Source organism: Chiloscyllium plagiosum, unplaced genomic scaffold, assembly GCF_037043375.1.
Source record: "Chiloscyllium plagiosum isolate Xiang-an unplaced genomic scaffold, Cpla_swu_hap1 HiC_scaffold_14, whole genome shotgun sequence".
NCBI lineage: Eukaryota > Metazoa > Chordata > Chondrichthyes > Orectolobiformes > Hemiscylliidae > Chiloscyllium > Chiloscyllium plagiosum.
This window is the reverse complement of record NW_028270152.1, coordinates 67504618-67530099: the sequence shown is the minus strand read 5'-3', so window position 1 is coordinate 67530099 and position 25482 is coordinate 67504618. Positions and strand designations below refer to the sequence as shown.

General features: G+C 45.5%; 1 protein-coding gene across 2 annotated transcripts in view; it reads right to left on the bottom strand.

Annotated features, from left to right (window-relative positions):
* The window catches only part of rad18 (RAD18 E3 ubiquitin protein ligase), a 287902-nt gene that overhangs the window by 173508 nt on the left and 88912 nt on the right, over window positions 1-25482 (bottom strand). For both annotated transcript variants that reach the window (XM_087994505.1, XM_087994506.1), the window contains exons 5-6: window positions 16357-16679; window positions 11775-11874 (exon numbers count right to left, since the gene is read on the bottom strand). In XM_087994505.1, coding sequence (XP_087850631.1) covers window positions 11775-11874; window positions 16357-16679 — 423 coding nt within the window. The remainder of the gene's footprint in view (window positions 1-11774; window positions 11875-16356; window positions 16680-25482) is intronic.

Genomic DNA, 25482 nt, shown 5'->3' with positions numbered 1-25482 from the left:
CAAAATGTAAGTTTCAGTGACCGATTGAAAGGAGCACTTAACTAAATTTCAAGTTTTACTAAATGTTGATTTTAAAGTAACTTTAAATGACAGAAAGCATTCCCCATTCAACTTTAAAGACAGAACTAAAATTCCCATCTACTTACCCTCTCCCTTAATTGGATGCTTCCTTCATCAGAAGCTCATTCAAAGCTACTGTTCAGGGGTTCCCTGTCCTTTTTCCTTATGACTTTCAAGATGAGGGTTGAACTGGAGATCTTACCTCTAATCTTGCATCTTTGTTCTAGTCCACATGAATTTAAAGCTGTTAATCTGAGTAAAACTTCCACTTCTATTCAGCACGTTAAACAACAGGGACTGGCTCCCTCTCTGTCTCGTAGCTAATTTGACACAGATTTCTTTTCTAAACCTCCAATTCCATTCTACCTGGATTAAAACAGACAGTTTAAAATGTAATCATGTATCAAGCCTGACATTTCTAACATCCTTTTGCGAAGCCTAGAGACTAAGTCTAGCCAAAGTCATGACAGAAGTCCTTGCTATTGTCCACAGGTGAGAATATCTTGTACTTTCTTCCCAGCAGAACAACCTGGGTCCCCATTATCCATTAGGGATCAAACATCCCAATATGTTGCTAGGCTGAATTCAGAACAGGTCAAAGTTAACACAGTACAAAACTGAAGATGCAGTCTCAAACAAAATCTTATAAACTTCATATCTGCAATAACTATAAAACTGAAGACAAAGTGTTGAATCTGACATACAGATAGTTCTTCCATAACATGATGGCTGCATTCTTGTGCAATCCCACATTATAGAAAAATCACTCTTTAGAAACAGCGCTTAAAGTGTTGGCGCTGTAATCATGTTACAGCTAACACGTTTTAAAAATTTGCGCTTTTTCCAATGTGTCTCCATTTCATCAAAATGACATGGGATTCAACATAACAAAACGTGTGTTACAGCAGAACATTGGGTTGCACAAGAACGCAATCATCGCATTACAGAAGAACTATCTGATACCCTTCAGTGGACTGCAGTGTAGGGAATAACTGCCAATAAACAGACCTGCTGAACAGTAGTCTGATACACCATAAAGCAGATTTAAGAGCTTCATATAACAGACAATTTAATCGCACGCACTGAACAAAGATTATAAAAATCCTGTTTATTATATGGGCAAGAAATCTATAAACATTAATGGAAGAACATAGCTTGGAGGAATGTACTATTTTCAATGGATATTCACCGCATTTAGTAGATCCATCAGGATACTGTTCTAAAGCTTAACGCCTGAAACTCTGTTCAGCCAGGTAAAACGTTTAGTTGGAAAAGCTCCAATGGCCAACTTCACGTGACCAGGTATTATTTATTTCCTCCAAGATATCAAGGGGAGCTTTTCATCCTTGTGGAGGCCTCTTGAATTCGGGAGAGGGGGAGGGGGGGGGGATGGGAGTGGGTTGCCACTGGAGGACCCTGCAGCCTTCAGGACTCAATGCCTTTACTCCCCCCTCATACCCCAGACCCTGTCATGACACAGGTTGCTTTCAGCACAGCCAACCCATCTCCCTGGCTTAAGGTTATCCATCCTTTAGTCCACCTGTCATTTACTCTGTCTCTGGGCTCCATCTCCATCTCTCCACTCACTTCTCCAATTCCCTCCCCAACCCCCACTTCACCCACCCCCTATATTCAACACGTAAACCACTTTTCCAACCTACAATCAGTTCTGAGGGTCATTGGCCTGGAAGCGTTACTCTTGCTTTCTCACCACAGATGCTGCAGGACATGCTGAGTTCTGAAATTTCTGTTTCTGCAGTTGAGGTGAGGTTGGTGAGGTTGACTTGGTGAGGTTGACTTGACAGGGTTTATTTTGAAAGGATATTCCCATTGTTTGAGGAATCTAACTTCAGGGGACATTGTCCTTCCACCAGAGAGCTACAGTTGCTCAGTCACTATGCACCTTTATAGATAAGAAATGGTAGAAATTTGGTAACAAAGGTAATTAAGTTCATGGGAGCTAGTGAAAATTTATGCTTCATTAAATGATGGAGCAAGCATCAAAAGATAACTGCACTACTCTTGTTTTTATTTAGGCTCTTGACATAGATTCATACCCAACTTGATTTTTAACCTTTTGCAATTTTAACCCATTTCCCCAGACTGAGACGTTTTAAAATGAAGTGACTTTTCACTTGGATAATTTTTTTCTTCAAACTCAAGTTTGTATCCAGGTCATTGAACCATCCTGGTCTTGTCTTCAACATAGTAATTTTATTTTGTTGGTCATGTACCCAAAATTTCAATCATTCTATAACTTTAGACCTGAACGGCCCCTGTAGTGCAGTGGTAGTGACCCTACCTTTGATCCAGGAGTCCTAGGTTCAAGTTGCATCTGCCCTGGAAATGTGTAATACCATCCCTGAACAAGTTGATTAGAAATTATCTATAATTTCAGATCTTGGATACTATGATTTTGATGTTTTGCTTTTAGCTCCCAGCAACAATGAATTTAACTCTACAGTCCAAAGGTGTGCAAATTAGGTGAATTAGCCATGCTAAATTGCCCATAGTGTTTAAGGATGTATAGATTCAGTGCATTAGTCAGGGGTAATGCAGAGTAATAGGGTAGGGGAATAGGTCTGGGTGGGATACTCTACGGAGGGTCAATGTGGACTTGTTGGACCAAATGGCCTGTTTCCACACTGTAGGAATTTTATGATTCTAGGTTGTTTTCCTATAACGCACATTTATCAAACATGATTTGGCTGTAATGCGATTTGTGAATTTTGAGTCTTTTTGTTTATAAAATTAACTCACGTTCACTGCTACACAATTTCATCCCGAGCACTATCGAAACAGCAAAACCCAGCCTCACAATACTCTGTCTGCTAAATGCAAATTCAGTGTGTTCAGCTAAAACAGGCATGCAATCAGCACTGCAAGCCTTGAATCTTAGCTTGAAACTGGAAATTACAGTCTACATTTAGAAGGAACTTTATTTCAAACCGAGGGAGAACTGTGAGGAGGACTGGACTTCCGCGTCGGCATCACAAGGCCAGTTGGCATACGCGCACTTTCTGGTGAAGAGCTTCATGAAACGTTCAGTGCTGCGTCAGTGATTTTAGTGTTAAAGTGTTAAGTTTACTGTCGTGTTTCATTAAAATATATGAGTTAAAGATTTACTTAGACTGTGGTATCGTTTGTGTTAGGCTAACTACTATTTTTGTTTTGATTTTTACTAATACTTTTGGTGGTTTGCAACCCAAACCCCGCAACACTTATACTGCGCGATTTCCTACAACACGGTGTCACATGGGAACGCAACAGCCACGTTATAGGAGAACTACCTGTAATTTATAGCAACGTACTCAATTATCATTGCAATTTGACGATTTCTGCTTTTGTCATACAGTTATGTTTGCATTACCTCTTTCAAATACCTTTACTATTATTTTTCATTATCATCCATCAAGTGTGCAAAGCCTTTAAGTCTATGTTTGCTGTGCATGGGCTGGTGAATACAGTAATTCCATGGCATGCATATAAAAGCACACATACAAAAATATACAAACAGAAACAATTCCCAAATGTCACTGCCTTCTTGGAGATTTCATGTACTTTGTGTGTAACGTATCAAGCTTATGACTCAATACATAAATCTGTATTAATGAGGCCACCAGATATCTATCACTAAATGCCTATGTTTAATACTCAAATCTGAAAATTACACTAAATGCGACATTCATTGTCTGCTAAGTAAATTCAATGAAACTGGCTGTTCGCAATCATACAGCAACTAAACAATCAACACTGCAGTGGATAACGGCAATGAAGAACACAGAGTACACAAATGACTTTTAAAAAAAGGACATTTAGTCATCAAGACCAGACCTACCACAGATCATGAACTATTTATATGATGAAGTTCCGTCCCAGAATTGTATTTTTTGAGAACTGGGGGAAGGCTAATTTTAATAAGGTAAGATAGGGCCTGGCCAAATTAGACTTGGAGCAACCACTTGCAGGAAAATCTACATCAGAGCAGTGGCAGTCACTCAAAAGGGTAATAGAGAGATTGCAGGTCCATGATATTCTTCTAAAATTGAAGGGTGAGACCAACAGGTTCAGAGAAACTTGGATGCCAAGGGATGTAAGCTTATGGCAAATACCTAGGGTTCAAAACAGCAGATTCTCTAGAGTACAGGAATTGCAGGGGATTGAATGAAAAGAAATTAGGAGAGTAAAGAGGGGACATGAGAAGTATTAAGGAAAACCAAAAGACATTTTATAAGTGTAGCAAGGGCAAGATAATAACCAGGGAAAGAGTAGGGCCCACTGGGATCAAAGTGGCAATGTGTATGAGGAGCCAGCAAACATGGGTAAGGTTTGAAATGAGTACTTTCTCAATGTAGAGAAGGACGATGTAAGTTTGGAAATCAGGGAGGGGGGTCTGTGATATACTTGAATAAATTAGCATTGAGAGGAGATACTAATGGTTTTAGTGGGCTTGAAAGTGGGTGTCAGGTGAGTGCAGGGTTGTGTTCAGGTATAATATCTGCACCGAAACTGCCTCAATAAAAATAGCCACTTTTCAATGATGGCATTGCCCTCGAAGATCAGGGGCAGCAGATAGATGGGATCATCATCAACTGCAGGTTCCTCTCCAAGCCACAAGACACCTCATCTTGAAGCTGCATTGCCATTCTGGGATCAAAATCCTGGAACTCTCTCCCTGACAGCACTATGGGTGGTATCAAGAGCACATGGACTACAGCAGCTCAAGAAGGTAGTTCACCACCATCTTCTCAAAGGCAATTAGGGATGGGCAGTAAATGATCAAGTAGCCAGTGACAACCACATCCTGTGAAAAAAATAAATCATTATAAGAAATTAGGTTGAGGAACAAAGTTTAACAATTCTCTGGAATTGATTCCTACAATGAAACAAGAGGGGTCCAAAAGTAACTGGTTCAAAATTTGCAGATGACCAGAAACATTTTAGGATAGTCACCACTGAGGAAAATAGCCACAGACTTCAGGAGCATAGGGACAATCGTGCAGAATGGCTGCACATGTGGCAGATATAATTCAACACACAAATTAAGAGGTGACAAAGTTTGGTAGGAAGAAATCAGATAGGTAATACAACTTCAATGTAGTAGTTATAAGAGAGTGCAAGAATGAAAAGATTTCCTGAAGGTGCCTGAGTGCAAGTCTTTGAAGGTGACAGATCAGATTAACTAAGGAATCAATAAAATTGACAAGGTCCAACACCCTATAACTAGAACAACAGAACACAAAACAAAAGGAAGTAAGTCACACTAAACCTACATAAACACTACTTTGGCCACAGATAGAGAATTGCGCCCAATTCTGGGCACTAAACTGTAGAAAGGATGCAAGTGCTTTGGAGGTCACAGAAAAGGTTTGCTACAATTACTCTGGAAATGATGGATTGCACCTGGAAAAACTGAGCTTGACCTCCTTGCAGCAAAATAGGCTACGGGGAGATTAAATGCGGATGTCTAAAGCATGAATGGTTTTGATATTACTTCCAAAGGTCGTAGGAATGATAACTGGATGATACGAATTAAATGTGATTGGCAAAAGGTCAAGAGGTAACACCAGGAAACAAAACAATTCTTCAGACGTAAAATAACTGTGCTTTAGAATGTTCAAAGTTTGGGAGATTTGTAGCTCGGGTGCTCGTTGCTGTGGTTCTGTTCGCCGAGCTGGAAGTTTTTGTTGCAAACGTTTTGTCCCCTGTCTAGGTGACATCCTCAGTGCTTGGGAGCCTCCTGTGAAGCGCTTCTGTGGTGTTTACTCCGGCATTTATAGTGGCCTGTCCCTGCCGCTTCCGGTTGTCAGTTTCAGCTGTCCACTGTAGTGGCCGGTATATTGGGTCCAGGTCGATGTGTTTGTTGATGGAGTTTGTGGATGAGTGCCATGCTTCTAGGAATTCCCTGGCTGTTCTTTGTTTCGCTTGCCCTATAATGGTGGTGTTGTCCCAGTCAAATTCATGTTGCTTGTCGTCTGCGTGTGTGGCTACTAGGGATAGCTGGTCGTGTCGTTTCGTGGCTAGTTGGTGTTCGTGGATGCGGATCGTTAGCTGTCTTCCTGTTTGTCCTATATAGTGTTTTGTGCAGTCCTTGCATGGGATTTTGTACACTACATTAGTTTTGCTCATGCTGGGTATCGGGTCCTTCCTTCTGGTGAGTTGTTGTCTGAGAGTGGCTGTTGATTTGTGTGCCGTTATGAGTCCTAGTGGTCGCAGTAGTCTGGCTGTCATTTCAGAGATGTTCTTGATGTATGGTAGTGTGGCTCGTCCTTTGGGTTGCGGCATGTCCTCGTTTTGTTGTCTTTCCCTTAGGCATCTGTTGATGAAATTGCGAGGATATCCGTTTTTTGCGAATACCTTGTATAGGTGTTCCTCTTCCTCTTTTTGCAGTTCTGGTGTGCTGCAGTGTGTTGTGGCCCTTTTGAATAGTGTCTTGATGCAACTTCGTTTGTGTGTATTGGGGTGGTTGCTTTCATAGTTCAGGGCTTGGTCTGTGTGTGTGGCTTTCCTGTATACCTTAGTGGTGAATTCTCCGTTTGGTGTTCTCTGTACCCTCACGTCTAGGAATGGGAGTTGGTTGTCCTTTTCTTCCTCTCTCGTGAATCGGATTCCTGTGAGTGTGGAGTTGATGATCCGGTGTGTATTCTCTATTTCCGTGTTTTTAATGATAACAAAGGTGTCATCAACGTATCTGACCCAGAGTTTGGGTTGAATTTGTAGTAAGACTGTTTGTTCTAACCTTTGCATTACTGCTTCTGCTATGAGTCCCGAGATCGGTGAGCCCATGGGTGTTCCGTTGATTTGTTCTTATATCTGGTTGTTGAATGTGAAGTGTGTTGTGAGGCACAAGTCCAGTAGTTTAAGTATGCCGTCTTTGTTGATGGGTTCAACGTCCTGTTGTCTGTTATGTCTGTTCAGCAGGTTGGCTATTGTTTCTCTGGCTAGGGCTTTGTCAATAGACGTGAACAGTGCCGTTACGTCGAATGAGACCATGGGTTTCTTCCTTGTCTATGTGTATATTTCTGATGATGTCCAAGAATTCCTGTGTTGACTGTATAGAGTCTCTGGATCCGCTGATCAAGTGTTTCAGTTTCTGCTGTAGTTCTTTCACCAGTTTGTGTGATGGTGTCCTGGTAGTGATACTATGGGTCTGAGTGGGATGTCTGGTTTGTGCACTTTAGGTAGTCCATAGAATCTGGGGATGTTGTTGCTTTCAGGTTTCATTCTTTGTAGGTCCGACCTGGTTATCTGTCCGTTTTTTTGTAGGTTCCTCAGTGTGTTTATCCTATTGGTGAGCTGTGGGGTGGGGTCAAACTCCCTCTTTTGGTAGGTGTTGGTATCTGCAAGTAGTTGTGCTTTTTGGATGTACCCTGCTTTGTCCAGGATGACCGTCATTCTGCCTTTGTCTGCTGGTAGTATGATTATGTTCTTATCGTTTCTTAGTGATTTTAGTGCTTCCCTCTCCTTGGTGTTGAGGTTATGTGTTTGTCTTTTCCTTGTTATCAGGGGTACGATACTTTGTCTCACTGTTTGTTGTGTCTCTTCTGTCAGTCCATTGTTCCTGAGTGTGCATTCTAGTGCTTTAGAATAGAGAAGCGGTTACATGTGTAATGGAAGCCTTTAAAAGAAAAACTGGTTTAATAATTGAGGCAGAAACATTTGCATAGACACAAGAAAAGAACAAGTAAGTGGGACTAACTGAATCACTCTAGAAACAGCAGGCACATAACTCAAAGACCCAAATACACTCCTTCGGTGCTGCCTATTTTATAATTTTCTATCCAATGATGGAAATGATGATTCTGTTCTAATGTTTCTAACACTTAGCAAGGCTGATGCAACTGTTAAAGCCTTAACAGATCTGCAGCCCACAAGTTTTATTCTGAAGTGTCAGGTCCCTGTGAAAACTGATTTAGCTCGTGGAACAAATTCACAGTCCTTACAAAATCTACTGGATTTCTGATTGCTTCTGGCCATCACAATCAGACCTCGTTCCATTTCAGCAGCACTAACAAAATGACATAAGTCTCCAATCAGCTGGAAGCAGGCTTTCAGATTTCCACAACAGTAAAGAACACCGCTCAAAGGATTACTATACAGCTCTGAGTGAAAGGAAAAACAATCACAGCTTCAGTAAACAATTTGATCATGTCTATGACATTGGAGATAACAACCAAGACTAGGCAGCCTGTAGAAGGTGATGCTTGTCTTGACTTAATGTACTGATGCCTTGTTGCAGGTCAGCAAGATGGCTCAGTGGTTAGCATTGCTACCTCACAGCACCAGGGATCTGGGTTCAATTCCAGCATCGGGTGACTGTCTGTGTGGAGTTTACATGTTCTCCCAGTGTCAGCGGAGTTTCTGCTGGGTGCTCTGATTTCCTCCCACAGTCCAAAGATGTGCAAGTTAGGTGGATTGACCATGGTAAATTATCCATAGTGTTCAGGGATGTGTAGGTTAGGCGTGTGAACCATGAGAAATGTAGGGTTACAGGGAAAGGGTGGGAGGGATTAGTCTGGGTGGGATGCTCTTCAAATAATCATTTTTTTGGGCCGAACGGCCTGTTTCCACACTGTAGGGATTGTATGCATGTGTTTTTGTTCTGATGAGTCTGGTTCCTGACCCCAAGAGACCACGTGGGAGAAATGTCCAAGTTCCACATGAAACGGTTTGGCAGCCAAAAGAGTTAGAAAGTTCTCTTGTAAATCAATGACCAAGTAATCTAGAAAAGCAACTTTAAAAGCCACAAAAAGGTTGGAAAAAATATGTAGGTAACTCAAGTAGAGCCATGCCACCAAACAGTAAAGTTACGAGAGAAGTCAATGACAAACTACACACATATTCTGAGGCATCTATTCCTGAACAGTAAAATAACAGTGGAAGAACATATTGACAGAGCAGATACAACAGACTGAAGTCTGTGAGAAAGGAAGATGTGCGTTAGATATAATGGCTTTTCCATGTTTCTAAGTCTCTTCATAGAACCACAGAAAACATATGGAACATAAACAGGCCATTCAGCCCAATGTATCTGTGGTGGTTGAAAAAATTGGCCACCTATTCTAAATCCCACTTCCCAGCACCGTTCTGCAGTCTTGCAGGTGACAGCTCTTCTTAGTCACATCCAGGTCTCTTTAAAATGAGTTGAAGGTTTTGAGACAAAACTGGACATTAATTTCTACCCTATAAGCAATATTTTTCCCCCTTATATCCTTTCTAACCCTTCTGCCAATCAATTTAAACCTGGTGCTCCTTAGGAATCCAAGGGGATATAGGCCTATCCAAGCCCCTCGTTACTTTTTACACCTCAGTTGAGTTAACCTTTACCCTCCTCTGTTCTCAAGAAAACAACCCCAGCCAATCCAATCTTTCCTCATAGCTACAACATTCAAGTCTGGGCAAAATCTTGTAAATCTCCTCTGTAGCCTTGCCAGAGCAATAAGGTCTTTCCTAAAACGTGGTGACCAGAATTGTACACATAATTCCAGTGTCTTATATACTTCCATGTTACATCCTGCTCTTGTATTCCATACCTTGCACAATGAAGGAAAACATCCACGTGCCTTAGTTACCACCTCTTCTGTCTCTCTGGACATTTTCAGGGCCTGTGGATACGCACTCCAGGTGTCTCACTCCCTTTGGTTCTCTGAATATCCTCCCACTTTCTTCTGAATTCCCTCGCTTTGTTTGCTCTTCCAAAATACATGCCCTCGTACTTTTCCAGCTTGAATCCCATTTGCTACTTTTCCACCTGATCAACGAAGCCACTGATACCATCGTGCAGGTTGACAGCCATCTCTTCACTGTCAACCACATGGCCAATTTGCTGCCCACATCATTGCCCAAGTCTAAATCAATAATGTATACCACAACAGGAACAGAGCCAAGACTGTGGAACATCACTGAAAAGTGCTTTCCAATTCCAAAATCATCTGTCAATCACTATCCTTATTTTAGAAACATAAAATTGCTGAAAATACAGTCAGTCCATTAATATCTCAGCAGAGAAAAGATCAATTAAGCTGGCGGAAATTTCTGCTTTTACAGTAACTGATGTCAGACAGTAAGTTCCAATAACTGAGAGGTAGCTGGAGGAATGGTCGGAGCCGATGTGAGGTAAAGCTGTGCGCGTGGTTAATTGCTGCTGTATTTTAGAGTATTGCCCAGGGACAGGAAACATGTAGATGAGAAACAGGAGGTGGTACAGATCAGATCTTTGAAAGTCACTGGACGTAATGTTGCATGCGCAACAAGAATAGCCAACACAACTGCTTCTCTGGCTACCACTGGGCACATAAGAATGGAATCATGTGATTACACTCTCACTGAACTGAACAGTGGGAATATGTTGGGAAGATAAATTATGTCAATGGCTGCAAGTCGAGAAAGGCAAGGAAACAAAATTTATGCTTCTTATAGTCACATGCAACGTCGCTTACAACTTTAACATGACCTGTTTCAATCTTGCATCAGTCAACAAGTCCTTTTGCGAGTATAAAATAATTAGTATGATCCGAACTGATGGGAATACTAGACAAATCAGATCCCTGTGTGAAGCCCAGCTTGAGAGACCAGAAGTTTTATTTTTGCAATGTGTCTACCCTTGTGGTCAGGCACTGAACATATTCACAAGAGACTGCTAATATGTTTTGTAAAGGAAAAAATATCAAAAGTTTATTCTATACAAAAGGGAAAAAAGGCAAACAATTATACAAAATTAGTCAAAACAGTTTTGTTACAAATATCAAAAATAACGATTCAACTATTGCCCTCAACAACAATCTTACAGACTTTAGAGACTAGCTTGTTTAATGCATCTTCATTAAACCTGCACACAAATTTTGAACACAGTTCACTGAGTTAACATGTGTTCCTTAATCTCTTAGATCCAACAGCCAATCTTTTTGTTTTATTACCTCATGGGATGTGGGCATCGCTGGGAAAGGAGGGAAGGGAGATTGGCAGCCATGGCAGGTCATGAGGACAGTACTGAGCTGGAAGGTTGGAACTGGGGTAAGGTGGGGGGAGGGGAAATGAGGAAACTGGTGAAGTCCACTTTGGATGGTGAGGGAGAGGTGGTGGAGGAGGCCCAGGACCTGCATGTCCTCGGCTGAGTGGGAGGGGGAGTTGAAATGTTGGGCCACAGGGCAGTGGGGTTGATTGGTGCGGGTGTCCCGGAGATGTTCCCTGAAGCGCTCTGCGAGGAGGCATCCAGTCTCCCCAAAGTAGACAAGACCGCACTGGGAGCAATGGATGGACTTCACTAGTTTCCTCATTTCCCCTCCCCTCACCTTGCCCCAGTTCCAACTTTCCAGCTCAGCACTGTCCTCATGAGCTGTTCTACCTGCCAATCTCCCTTCCCACCTATCTGCTCCACCCTCCCCTCCGACTTAGCACCTCTATCCCCACCCCCATTCGCCTATTGTACTCTTTGCTATGTTCCCCCACCCTCCTCTCTGACCGATCACCTCCATCCCTACCCCCATTCACCTACTGTACTTTTTGCTACCTTCTCGCCAAGCTCTCCTCCCCCCCCCCCCAACCCCCATTTACCTCTCCACCCTGGAGGCTTCTGGCCTGTATTCCTGACAAAGGGCTTTTGCCCGAAATGTCAATTTTCCTGCTCCTTGGATGCTGCCTGACCTGCTGTGCTTTTCCAACACCACTCTGATCTGTCTCGGAGCAGTAATTCACTGTGCACCCATGCACTGTACCTTCGAAGACTTTCTTTCTTCTCTTCTCGTGTTAAGCAGCTGTCAAGGTGCTTGTTTATGTTGTTTTCAGGGATAGCAACTGCACAGACTGGGCAATCCACTGTCAGACAAAAGGAAGAACCAAGATTATTAGCAGCACACAGTAGATTCTTTGGCCCTCACAAAGCTACATGGTTTTTTTTGAGCTAGAATGGTTCCAGTACATTTTGTTAATGTACGCAGTGGAGAGGGGGAGTGCTTAAACAGTATCAGGATGGGGGTGGTACGCAGAGAAGTGGCTACCTTTCTTGCTTGGAGTGAAGCAGGATTCAATTACAAGATGCTTGCAGTAGATAAGGGACATGACACATGCCAACCCACCTTCCTAAAATGAGCCCGCACACTATGTGAGATGCCATTCTGTTAACATACTGTTCAACTTTGACTAAGCTACATCTTAACAAATATCTACTCATCCACACATCTACACCTTCCATAGACAGTCAGCAACAAACACAAGCACAAACCCAAAGAAATATTTCCTATCCCTGCCTGAGGACACAGGATAGTTTTAGAGTCCCCAGTACAGAGCAACCAACTCAATGAAGACAAAGAGATAAAAGAGAGCATGGATATCAGATAAAACAATGCAAGAAAGAGAGATCAGACACTCGATAAACAATGTAAAAGAGACAGAAAAGACTAGATAAACTGCAAAAGAGCACAGACAACAGATACAACAGCCTGAGAGATATACAGTAGACACCAGAACAAACACAGCAAAAGAGAAAGCGGACGTCAAATTAAATAGCACGAGAGAGAGCCAGAAGACCATGTAAAATGGCATGAGAGCAAGCAAAAACAAGATAAAACTATCTGAGGGGAAAGATCACACACACCTTGTGGGATTAAACTCACTTCAGAAGGGTTGTGGGATCCAGCATATTGGGAACCAGAAAATTGGAAATAAATACCAGGGGGCACAAAATAGTGGGAGAGGCAGACAGCACTAAGACAAAGAATAATAAGTATGCAATTGGAAAAATTAATGAAGTGCAAATAATCACACAATGTATGCGAGTGCATACAGTACAGTTAATAACACTGGGGAGTTACAGACACAGAGTGCCTCAGGGATTATGATGTTGTGGTTATAATATGGCGATCTGACAAAAGGAATGGGAAGTAGTGTTAAATATTCCTGGTTACAAAAGAATCAGAAATGATTAGAAAGAAACAAAGAGGGGTGGCATTTTTAGTTAAGGAAGGGACTGCAGTACTGGAGAAAGAGCATGTATCAGAGCGCGAAGGAATGAAGTTACATTGCTCAGTGTAATTTATAGAGGGGAAAGTGAGGACTGCAGATGCTGGAGATCAGAGCTGAAAATGTGTTGCTGGAAAAGTGCAGCAGGTCAGGCAGCATCCAAGGAGCAGGAGAATCGACGTTTCGGGCATGAGCCATTCCTGAAGAAGGGCTCATGCCCGAAACGTCGATTCTCCTGCTCCTTGGATGCAGTGTAATTTATAGACCACCTACGAGTGGGAAAGACAAAGGAGACCAAATCGGCAAGAAAATTACAGAGAGGTGTCAACATCATAGATTAATTATAATGCGGGACTGTAATCACTCAGGTCAGATGGGGATAGTGGTAATAAAGGGCTGCAATTGGCAGACATTCCCAAATTGTGTTCAGAATTTCCTACAGCATTGTCCAGTCCAACAAGAAAGGAGGCACTGCTAGATCTGATTCTTGGAAACAAGATGGGCCAAGTAGATCAAGTGGCAGTGAAGGGGACACAACAGTCATTGCTTCACAAGGTTCATGATGGTGTGGAGAATGGCATTGGTCAAACCAGAGTAAGAAGAATCAATTGGAAGGCAACTTCCATAGGGAGGAACTGATGTAACGAAATCCAAGGTAAGCAAGAGAAACAGTAGCTGATCAATACGACCAAACAGAAGGATTTATACATAGAGGCAGGAAGCATGGTTGAGGTGTTAAATTAATACTTTGCAACAGTCTTTACCCACAAGGCAGGTGATGTCCCAGCCATGGTGATAGGAGGAGGAAAGTCAGTAATGAGTGTGGTTCAAACTTGATAAGGACGTAGTCTTAGATAAGCTGTTAGTATATCAACTGGGACCAGCGGAGATGCATCCAGGGATATTGAGAGTGACAGTGGAAATTGCAGAGGCACCAGCCATAATCTTTCAATCTTCCCTCGGTTCAGGAGTGGTGCCGAATGACTGGAGAATCACAAACTTACGCAAAAATGATTTAACAGATTGGCCCAGGAACCACAGACAAGTCAGTTCAGCTTTGATGGTGAGGGAAGTTCCAGAAACAATTACACGGGATAGAACTAATTGGAACATGGAAGAAATGTGATTCGGAGAGACCAGTATGGATTCATTAATGGAAAATCATGTCAAACTAACTTGCTGGAGCCTTGCTGAAAAGATAGAGTGCATTTATGAAGACAAGACCATTGGTATGGTATACATGAACTTCTAAAAGGCATTTAATACAGCACCACACAACAGGTTTGAGAAGGAAATTAAGATCAATAAAAAGGACAGTAGCCATATGGATACAAAATTGGTTGAGTAATAACATACACAGAAGAATGATGAATAGGTATCTTACAGACTTTCAGAGTCAGTAGTGAGACCCTTGCCTTTCCTGACATATAAACGATCTAGATCTTGGTGTCCAGCAGACAAGTTTGTGGACGACATAAAACCTGGAAGAACTGTACACTGAGAGGTGGAGTGTAGAACTTCAAAAGGACATCAACACATTGGTGTAAGCAGATGGCAGGTGAATTTCAACACAGGCTAGTATGAGGTGATGCACCCTGGTACGACAAAAATGGGAAGACAGTATAAAAGAGGATGCTACTCTAGGACTGTGTAGGAGCAGACATTAGGTCATTAAAGGTGGCAGCACAGATAGGTAGAGCAATAAAGTTTTCAGTGTTTTAGGCTTCTTAAATAGAAAAACAGAGTACAAGAGCAAGGAGTTCTGATGAACATATACAAAACAATAGACCTCAGATGGAATACTGAGTCTAATTCTGGGTGCCACATTTCAGGAAGGATATAAATGCATTAGAGAGAGCATAGGAGAGTGTTTTACAAAGCTAGTAGCTAAGATATGGAATGCCATGCTTGCAAGTGTGATGAAGGCACTTTCAATTGAGGTATTCAAAAGGTCATTGGATCATATTTTAAATACAAACAATGCAATGGGATTTGGGGACTCAGCAGTAATTTGACTCTAAATTAAATTACTCAGAGACCCAGTTCAGTTACAACAGGACAATTGGCTTCCTTCTCCCTGAAAACAATTCTGAGATTTATTATATCGCCAATCTTTTTAATTTTTTTTAACAGATGGTACTAAATCTGTTTCCAAGACCCTTAATCAGGTACCACAATTCCAGATCATCATAATTACCTGTGCAAACACATCCTCATTTCTCACCTTGTTCTATTGCCAATTGTTCTGAAAATGGATCTTCTGATTACCAAACCTGCTGCCAATAGAGATAGGTTTGCCTTATTTATTCCTTCTTTTATGAAATGTCGGCATCGCCGGCAGCATTTTCCCTTCAACTAAGTGGCTGACCAGGCCAGTGTGAGGGGAGAAATGAGTCAAATTACTGCCACTCTGGAATCACACACAAGTCTGACCAAGACAGGAGCATTCAACAACCAAATGAATTTTAATATGATCAGTGAGAGCTACCATGGTCACTATGACTAAGAATGGTTTCATAATTCCACATAAATTCAACTGAATTTAAGTCCTACCAGAGAATTGGCCTGTGCTTCTGAATGGTGCAGTGACATGACTGTCTCACCACAAAAGAAGCTTTATTGAAACTCTTCAAAATTTTGAACTCCATAATGTTCTTTGCTCCAAGTAGAAATAGTTTATCCACATAATTATAAGTTGACATCCACTAGAATCACAGAGCCCTTACAGTGCAAGCCAGTCGGCCAATCGAGTCCACACCGACTCTCTGAGAGCAGCCCATCCCGAGGTCCTATCCTACCCGTATAATCCTGCACTTCGCATGGTTAATCCACCTAATCTGCACATCCCTGGACACGATGGGTAATTTAGCATGGCCAACCCACCTAACCAATGACCTTTTGAATGCCTCAATTGAAAGTGCCTTCATCACACTTGCAAGCATGGCATTCCATACCTTAGCTACTAGCTTTGTAAAACACTCTCCTATGCGCTCTCTAATGCATTTATATCCTTCCTGAAATGTGGCACCCAGAACTAGACACAGTATTCCATCTTCAGACTGTGGGAGGAAACCAGAGCAGCCGGTGGAAACCCACCCAGACATGGGGAGAATGCGCAAACTCCACACAGACAGTCGCTCAAGGGTGGCATCAAACCCAAATCCCCAGTGTTGTGAGGAAGCAGCATTAACTACTGAGCCACGAGGTCATTCCTACTTGAACTAGTTATAGAAACATGGCAATGTATTTACTTCCAGCTGGGTGATGCTAAATGCAGACTTGTACTATCTTAAAGAACTGTGATCGATAGCAAAGGTTAAAAAAAAATCAGCACTCAACCTTTTACTATTTCCCGTGAAGTTGAAGGTTGTTCTGCGACATCAGCATTCCTTCGGTCTCCCAAGCAATTAGGTGCAGCAGTGATTGACTTGGCATAAGTGCTAATTTCGTCCAGACTGCATTGGTTCTCCATAGATTGTCCCCCTGGTGGTCTCATGGGCGTGACAGAAGGGCTCCGAGACAAAAATCTGTCCATAATCATTGTCTCTTGCTTCATCTTAGCATGAGCTTTGGAACTACTCAAAAGGTTCTTGTCTGATCCATCTGCTCGTGTTGCCTGAGGTGAGGTTGGAGGAGACTCCAAATTGCACTTTGCCAAATCTCTGTGGAAATTAAAACAAAAAGATGATTAATGCAGAGTAGTTTACTGGTTGCAAACTGGTATTCCTGATCTCAAGCCTCACATGTAAATCAGCCCAGCTGAGCAATGCCAAAAGAAAAGTCAACTAAAACACTATTTGCAAATTAATGCTCTCGCCATTATCCCTCAATCATTACTTTGCAGGTTAGATGATTCCAAGAAGATGTCTTCCTTACAACTGCTGCAAACTTACTTTTCATCAATTTCCACTCATCCTGCTAAACTGGAATTATTTTAAGTATGTAAGATATTGTACCACACCATGCAATGCATTACCCCTCACAAACCATAGGAAGTCAGTGACAATTGCATGACCAAGCCTATTAGGGCATTCCAGGAGATTTTCAATATTAAGTCTAGCCTGCAGCTATCACTTTGAAAATTTGTTTTCAAAACAGATATGGATAAAGCTTTTCAACCCTTTTGTTAGAGTAGGTTCAGCAAATTCAAATATGGCAGAATTTGCATCTTCAAAAGTTTACACATTTAACATCTGTATATAATTCTAACAACAGGGAATGGTGCCCACATTTGAAGGCAGTATTAAAATAAATAATCAAATAAATATTTCTGAGGATCAAAGGATCCACAATGGAAAGGGCAAAAACAATATCAAATAGAGCCCAATGACTAACAACGTAAGGGGACCCATTTCAGATTAGATTAGATTACTTACAGTGTGGAAACAGGCCCTTCGGCCCGACAGGTCCACACCAACCCTCTAAAGAGCAACTCACCCATACCCATTCCCCTACATTTACCCCTTTACCTAACACTACGGGCAATTTAGCATGGTCAATTCACCTAACCTGCACTTTTTTTTGGACTGTGGGAGGAAACCGGAGCACCTGGAGGAAACCCACGCAGACAAGGGGAGAATGTGCAAACTCCACACAGACAGTTGCCTGAGGCGGGAATTGAACCCGGGTATCTGGCGCTGTGAGGCAGCAGTGCTAACCACTGTGCCACCCTATTTCGATGAGAAAAGATGAAAAGGGAAATGCTATGTGGCATGCAAGAACAGAGGGATTAAGGAGTTGAGAATCACAAGACTTTAAAGACATAGAAGGGTAAAAATACTCATGTAACACTAGATTTATGGCAAGAAATATAAAACAGATTGTAAAGTCTAAATGGATGGTGCAAATTTATTTGAAACCTTAGTAAGCCCATAATTTGAACATGTACACTTTTAGACTCCAAACTAAAAATAAAAGTTGAGGTAATAAAGGTTACACTGCAGATTGAGTAGACACTGTTTGATATCAGGAAATACAATTACACAAAGACCTGAAAAATGAGGTCTGTATTCATGAAGCCTAGAGTACGGAATACTTTATTAACAGCACTCTCCATTTGGCTCGCCACCTTTAATGACTTATCTACAGACACCTGGTTCTCTGCACCTGCATACTCGTAAAAGAGAACACTTTATTTTATATTGTCTCCCATGTTGTTTGTACCAAAGTGAGTAAATTCACACTTCTCCATATTGAACTTCATCTGCCACTTATTTGCTCAATCACTATGTCAATGGCCTTTTTAGGTTTTACACTGTCTTCCCCACAGTTTAAACTTCTCTCAAGTCTTGTGCCAGTCGCAAACTTTGAAACTGTCCCCTGCACACCAAGATCTAGATCATTAACACCATTCCAACCCCTTGTACCTGTTAGTGAACATGCTCTCTTTCCTATTCCTCAGCCAATTGTATGTTAACAAGCAAGCAGAACATATTTTTTAAAAACTGATTCACTGTTTGAAAGTTAGGGGACAGAACTACAGGATATGAAGAAGTCAACAAAGTCTTGGTGGTAGAAGTCCAATCCAAACTACCCAGTGTAAGAATTTTTGAAGGATATTGCAAGATTAGAGCCAGCGACGCATGGAGAAACGAAACTGCTGAAAAGCTCAGTGTAACAAGAGACTTTATCTTGTGTTGCTAACCCTCTGTGAGAAGAACAGTGCCCAGAAAATTGAATTGTAATTGCGTTAATTAATTAATACAACTTTAGTAAGGTGCATTAATTGCCTTGTAAATAATGTTTGAACGATACTGTGTTCGTGTTATGAAACCTTGTCCTTCAGTTCTTTGTGCCACTGCTAGGAAAATCATCTTTTCTCATAATATGTTGTTTCTCTCTACGGGGATTGTAACAACAGATTTTAATTCAAGGAGTTCTTAGCCAAAGCTGGGGACTCAGAAAAATTTAAAGTACCCTTCAAGTTCCACCCACTATAGTTTACAATGCACAGAGGAACCTCAATTATGTGAATATCAATTAGCTGAATATCAGATGATCCGACGGAAATCTCGAGGTCCTGATAGAAACATTACATCAAAGACTTGTTTTCAACACTGACTGAGTCTTTTGTTTACAGTGATTAAAAGTGAACTCCACTTCCTGAAATGCTACCGTGAACAGTCCTGGACATCAAGGGGAGCCCGGCAACGTCTCCAAATGACTGACCTCCCGCCCTCTCTCTCTCTCCCCACACTTTCCCAAGAGTTCTACACAGGCGTGTAACGTGAACCCCCACCCACACCCCTGCCCCGCCTCCCTCTTCCCCGGATAATCTCTCCAACATTGTCCTGTACAGGGCAAAGGTGGAACCTGTCAAAAGGTTGCAGTCAAAAGTTGTGCGTGTGTGGCACCCCGAAAAGCAGCAGCTGTCTTGTTGGTGCCCAGTCCGGCTGCCCCGGAGAGAGGGCGAGGGCACGCGGGGGTGGGCGCGGGGGCGGTGTTGGACGGGGTTGGAGGGTGGGGCAGGGGAGTGGAGGTGGGGTTTGAGGGCGGGGCAGTGTTGAAAGGGGTTGGGGGGGCAGGGAGCGATTTTGAAATGGGTTGGGGGCGTGGGGGCATTGAAAGGGATCGGGTGGTGGGGTGGTGGGATGGCAGTGGCAGTGTTGGACGGGGTTGGGGGCGGTGGCAGTGAAGGACGGGGTTGTGGGTGGTGGCAGTGTTGGACGTGGTTGTGGACGGGGCAGTGTTGGACAGGGTTGGGGGCGGGGGGCACCGTTGGACGGGGTTGGGGGCAGTGATGGACGGGGTTGGGGGCGGGGACAGTGATGGACAGGGTTAGGGGCAGTGGCAGTGTTGGACGGGGTTGGGGGCGGGGACAGTGTTGGTCAGGGTTGGGGCGGTGGCAGTGTTGGACGGGGTTGGGGCAGTGGCAGTGTTGGATGGGGTTGGGGGCGGGGCGGTGTTGGACGGGGTTGGGAGCAGTGGCAGTGCTGGACAGGGTTGGGGGTGGGAGCAGTGTTGGAGGGGTTTGGAGGTGGGAGCAGTGTTGGAGGGGTTTGGGGGTGGGAGCAGTGTTGGACGGGGTTGGGGGTGGGGGCAGTGTTGGAGAGGGTTGGGGCGGGGGCAGTGTTGGAGGGGGTTGGGGCGGTGGCAGTGTTGGACAGGATTGGGGGCGGGGGCAGTATTGGACAGGATTGGGGACGGTGGCAGTGTTGGACGGGGTTAGGGGGCGGAGGTAGTGTTGGACGGGTTTGGGAGAGGGGGCAGTGTTGGACGGGGTTGGGCCGGGGGCAGTGTTGGACGGGGTTGGGGCGGGGGCAGTGTTGGACGGGGTTGGGCCGGGGGCAGTGTTGGACGGGGTTGGGCCGGGGGCAGTGTTGGACGGGGTTGGGCCGGGGGCAGTGTTGGACGGGGTTGGGCCGGGAGCAGTGTTGGACGGGGTTAGGGGGCGGAGGTAGTGTTGGACGGGGTTGGGCCGGGGGCAGTGTTGGACGGGGTTGGGCCGGGGGCAGTGTTGGACGGGGTTGGGCCGGGGGCAGTGTTGGACGGGGTTGGGCCGGGGGCAGTGTTGGACTGGGTTGGGGGCGGGGGCAGTGTTGGACGGGGTTGGGCCGGGGGCAGTGTTGGACGGGGTTGGGCCGGGGGCAGTGTTGGACGGGGTTGGGCCGGGGGCAGTGTTGGACGGGGTTGGGCCGGGGGCAGTGTTGGACGGGGTTGGGCCGGGGGCAGTGTTGGACGGGGTTGGGCCGGGGGCAGTGTTGGACGGGGTTGGGCCGGGGGCAGTGTTGGACGGGGTTGGGGGCGGGGGCAGTGTTGGACGGGGTTGGGCCGGGGGCAGTGTTGGACGGGGTTGGGGGCGGGGGCAGTGTTGGACGGGGTTGGGCCGGGGGCAGTGTTGGACGGGGTTGGGCCGGGGGCAGTGTTGGACGGGGTTGGGCCGGGGGCAGTGTTGGACGGGGTTGGGCCGGGGGCAGTGTTGGACGGGGTTGGGCCGGGGGCAGTGTTGGACGGGGTTGGGCCGGGGGCAGTGTTGGACGGGGTTGGGCCGGGGGCAGTGTTGGACGGGGTTGGGCCGGGGGCAGTGTTGGACGGGGTTGGGCCGGGGGCAGTGTTGGACGGGGTTGGGGGCGGGGGCAGTGTTGGACGGGGTTGGGCCGGGGGCAGTGTTGGACTGGGTTGGGGGCGGGGGCAGTGTTGGACGGGGTTGGGGGCGGGGGCAGTGTTGGACGGGGTTGGGCCGGGGGCAGTGTTGGACGGGGTTGGGCCGGGGGCAGTGTTGGACGGGGTTGGGCCGGGGGCAGTGTTGGACGGGGTTGGGGGCGGGGGCAGTGTTGGACGGGGTTGGGCCGGGGGCAGTGTTGGACGGGGTTGGGCCGGGGGCAGTGTTGGACGGGGTTGGGGGCGGGGGCAGTGTTGGACGGGGTTGGGCCGGGGGCAGTGTTGGACTGGGTTGGGGGCGGGGACAGTGTTGGACGGGGTTGGGCCGGGGGCAGTGTTGGACGGGGTTGGGGGCGGGGACAGTGTTGGACGGGGTTGGGCCGGGGGCAGTGTTGGACGGGGTTGGGCCGGGGGCAGTGTTGGACGGGGTTGGGCCGGGGGCAGTGTTGGACGGGGTTGGGGGCGGGGGCAGTGTTGGACGGGGTTGGGGGGGGGGGGGGGCAGTGTTGGACGGGGTTGGGCCGGGGGCAGTGTTGGACAGGATTGGGGCAGGGGCAGTGTTGGACGGGGTTGGGGGCGGGTCAGTGTTGGACGGGGTTGGGGGCGGGGATGTAGGGCAGGGGGCGGGGATGTAGGGCAGGGGCAGCGTTGGACGGGGTTGGGGGCGGGGGCTGTGTTGGACGGGGTTGGGGGCGGGGATGTGGGGCAGGGGCAGCGTTGGACGGGGTTGGGGGTGGGGATGTAGGGCAGGGGCAGCGTTGGACGGGGTTGGGGGCAGTGTTGGACGGGGTTGGGGCGGGGATGTGGGGCAGGGGCAGTGTTAGATGGGGTTGGGGGCGGGTCAGTGTTGGACGGGGTTGGGGGCGGGGGCAATGTTGGACGGGGTTGGTGGCGGGGATGTGGGGCAGGGGCAGCGTTGGACGGGGTTGGGGGCGGGGGCAGTGTTGGACGGGGTTGGGGGCGGGGGCAGTGTTGGACGGGGTTGGGGGCGGGGGCAGTGTTGGACGGGGTTGGGGGCAGAGGCGGTGTTGGATGGGTGTGGAGGGTGGGCGGGACTTGCATGCAGTGTACTGCTCCCTCGTCTCCTGAACAGGGAGCTGTCTTAACAGAAAACTCCCAGCCGCAGAGGAGAGGCTTTGAATCAACTAACCAAATAATCAATTATCCGAACGAAATAGTGCCCGCCCAACTCGTTCGGATAATCGAGGTTCCTCTGTACAAGATTTGCCTCCATATGGTCCAACCGGGAGCCAATCTAGGGGAATTGAATCAGACATCCTCACACGTGAGCTGGGCTAGTTGGAACTGATGAACAGAGGAGTATCCCATGTTTAACAGCCAGAATAGGACAGGCGAGCAGATTCATTGGTAACTTTTAAAAGGGGATTGAACAGTTACTTGAAGGGAAAAGAGCTGTGGGGTTATTTCAACAATTTGACCAGACAGGCACATTTGAGTCAAGACTTGATGTCAGTCAAACCATGCTAATCACAGATGGAACTCACATACACACCAACTTACTTTGAGCTTCCTACCAACATATTTGAACTTCATAACATATGGGACTTTTACCGACTGGACAACAGCAGAGTTACAAAATTAGCTGAAGGCAAATCATTGCATATTTATCAGTCCCATATGTCTAACTGTTCGGCAACGATTGCAACTGTTGCTCAATTTTACAGCTTTGTTGTTTTCCTTTCTTTCACAAAGGTGAAGAAACAAGGCAAAACTTTTCATTTAAGGAACAAAAGGTACCAGGAAAACATGCCAGCGTTTATCTTGATGTTACTGAAAGGAGTCTTAATCAGTGACTTGAAAGTGAGCTTCACTACCATTAAGCATTTGTGAACGAGAAAGAGTTTGCCAGAGTTTGATGCAGTGTCCAATTAACAAAGCCATCTGCACAGGGATAGAAAATATTGCCGTCCTCATACCTGACTGGTTTCACTAGTTAGAATGACAAATATAAATCAAGTTGATGGCTATTTCGAAATCTGGAAAACTCATTCTGCTGTAGATTATTAAAGTAAGTTTACAATTTACCATATTAAACAGTGGCCATTACTGGCCACACCACTAGGCGTCGATTGAGGCACTAGAAACAACAAGAGCAAAACTAAGCCTGTCCACACTGGAAAATCCCCCTGGCTAGTAATTTGGGACTTGTGCCAAAATTGGGAGAGCTTTCCACACTGACTAGTTGAGCAACAGCACGATATTGTCTCTAGGACATGATCATGGGAATGTGACTATGCCCCAAACAAAAATATCACCATCCTGAGCCTACCCCTTCATCTATTTTCCCAGACAACCTCTGGATCACTTTCTTCATACCTCTGTAATTGCCCTTATTTGAGTTCACCAGATGGAGAATCAAACTGCTCTCCCTTGAAATAACCTGAAATTCTACATCATGTTATGATCACTATCACATGGGTTCACTCTCAAGAAGGCCGATCTGACGCCTGTCATGGTGACAATCAGTACAGCTGCACCGGAGGCTGCTGACGCAGGTGACATCTGTTCAAAACCAGTGTAGAATGCGCTGAGCTCATCGGCTAGGGTTGCATTGCTGCCTACGATTCTGAGAGACTTTGCTTTGTAGCCTGTTATGCTAATGCCCATGTTGATAACCACCCGCTCCAATCTCTTCTCCTTTATTGTTACATTTCTTTTTCTCTCTGCATTTGAATGGTACTCCCTATCAGTGCTGTGGTCAGTTTGACTCTTCCTCGTTACAGTCTCTGACCTTGTCCAGGAGCAAGAACTTTGTAGCTGTTGGTCAAGGACACTGGATAAGGCCCCTCCAAAACTTAAATTCTGGAATCCCATAGCTGTCTCACAAATAGTCACACCCTTTTGTTCCTGATCCCTGACCAAATTTGATGTAAATAATCTTAGGGGTGTGATTGCCTCCTGGGACAGAGTATCCAGGTACCTCTCCCCTCTTCCTGATGTGTCACAATGTCCACAGCTCAGACTCCAGATCATTATCAAGCCGGAGTCTATCAAGCACAAACGCTTACTACAGATACTGTCAGTATGGATTCTACAAGAGTCCACCAGCTCCCACATACTAGAGCTTCAACACCTTGCCGACCCAGCCATTTCTATTCTGCTCACTTCATTAGTTGGATGGTAAATATTTTAAAAGCGAATTTCCTCGCTGTAAGCTTTAATAATGTCTTACAATTTAAATAACTTGGCTAATCAAAAGGGAGACAAAACACATGCCCACCAATCAACTTGCGTTCCTGTAACATTACATCTCGGCTGAAATGGGTTGAAAGGACTCTCTGTTACTGATTTTTAATCTCGCACTGCTGATTCCCTTCTTACATTGGTCCACTCTCCTAGTCTGTTTCACAACTGATATTGACTTGCTGCACTCTTCCCAGACTGTTTCACAGTGATATTGGCCTGCTGCACACTCTCCCAGTCTGGCAGAGTCCAAGAGTCCAAGAAAGACTAAACAATTATTGCCAGTATCTCTAGAATTTCCACTGTCACCTCCCTCACTATTTGTGGATGTATCACATCCAGTTCTGGTGCCCTGTCAACTTTAAGTAGAGACAGCCTATCTAACACTTCTTTTGTTTTTAATCAATGTTAAATTTTTCAGAAACTGAATTTCCACCTCTTTCACCAGGGCTTGACTAGAATCTTCTTCCTTGGTAAAGATGGATGCCAAGTATTTGTGTTTTTCCTGACAATGTCTGACTCCAATTTAATCAACGGGGAGAAAGTGAGGTCTGCAGATGCTGGAGATCAGAGCTGAAAATGTGTTGCTGGAAAAGCGCAGCAGGTCAGGCAGCATCCAGGGAACAGGAGAATCGACGTTTCGGGCATAAGCCCTTCTTCAGGAATGAGGAAAGTTTGTCCAGCAGGCTAAGATAAAAGGTAGGGAGGAGGGGCGTCGGAAATGTGATAGGTGGAAAGAGGTCAAGGTGAGGGTGATAGGTCAGACTGGGGAGGGAACGGAGAGGTCAGGAAGAAGATTGCAGGTTAGGAAGGCGGTGCTGAATTCGATGGATTTGACTGAGACAAGGTGGGGGGAGGGGAAATGAGGAAACTGGTTGGAGGGTTCCTAGGCGGAAGATGAGGCGCTCTTCCTCCAACCGTCGTGTTGTTGTGGTCTGGCGATGGAGGAGTCCAAAGACCTGCATATCCTTGGTGGAGGGGGAGGGGGAGTTGAAATGTTGAGCTACAGGGTGGTTGGGTTGGTTGGTCCGGGTGTCCCAGAGGTGTTCTCTGAACTGCTCCGCAAGTAGCCGGCCTGTCTCCCCAATATAGAGGAGGCCACATCGGGTGCAGAGGATGCAATAGATGATGTATGTAGAGGTGCAGGTGAATCTGTGGCGG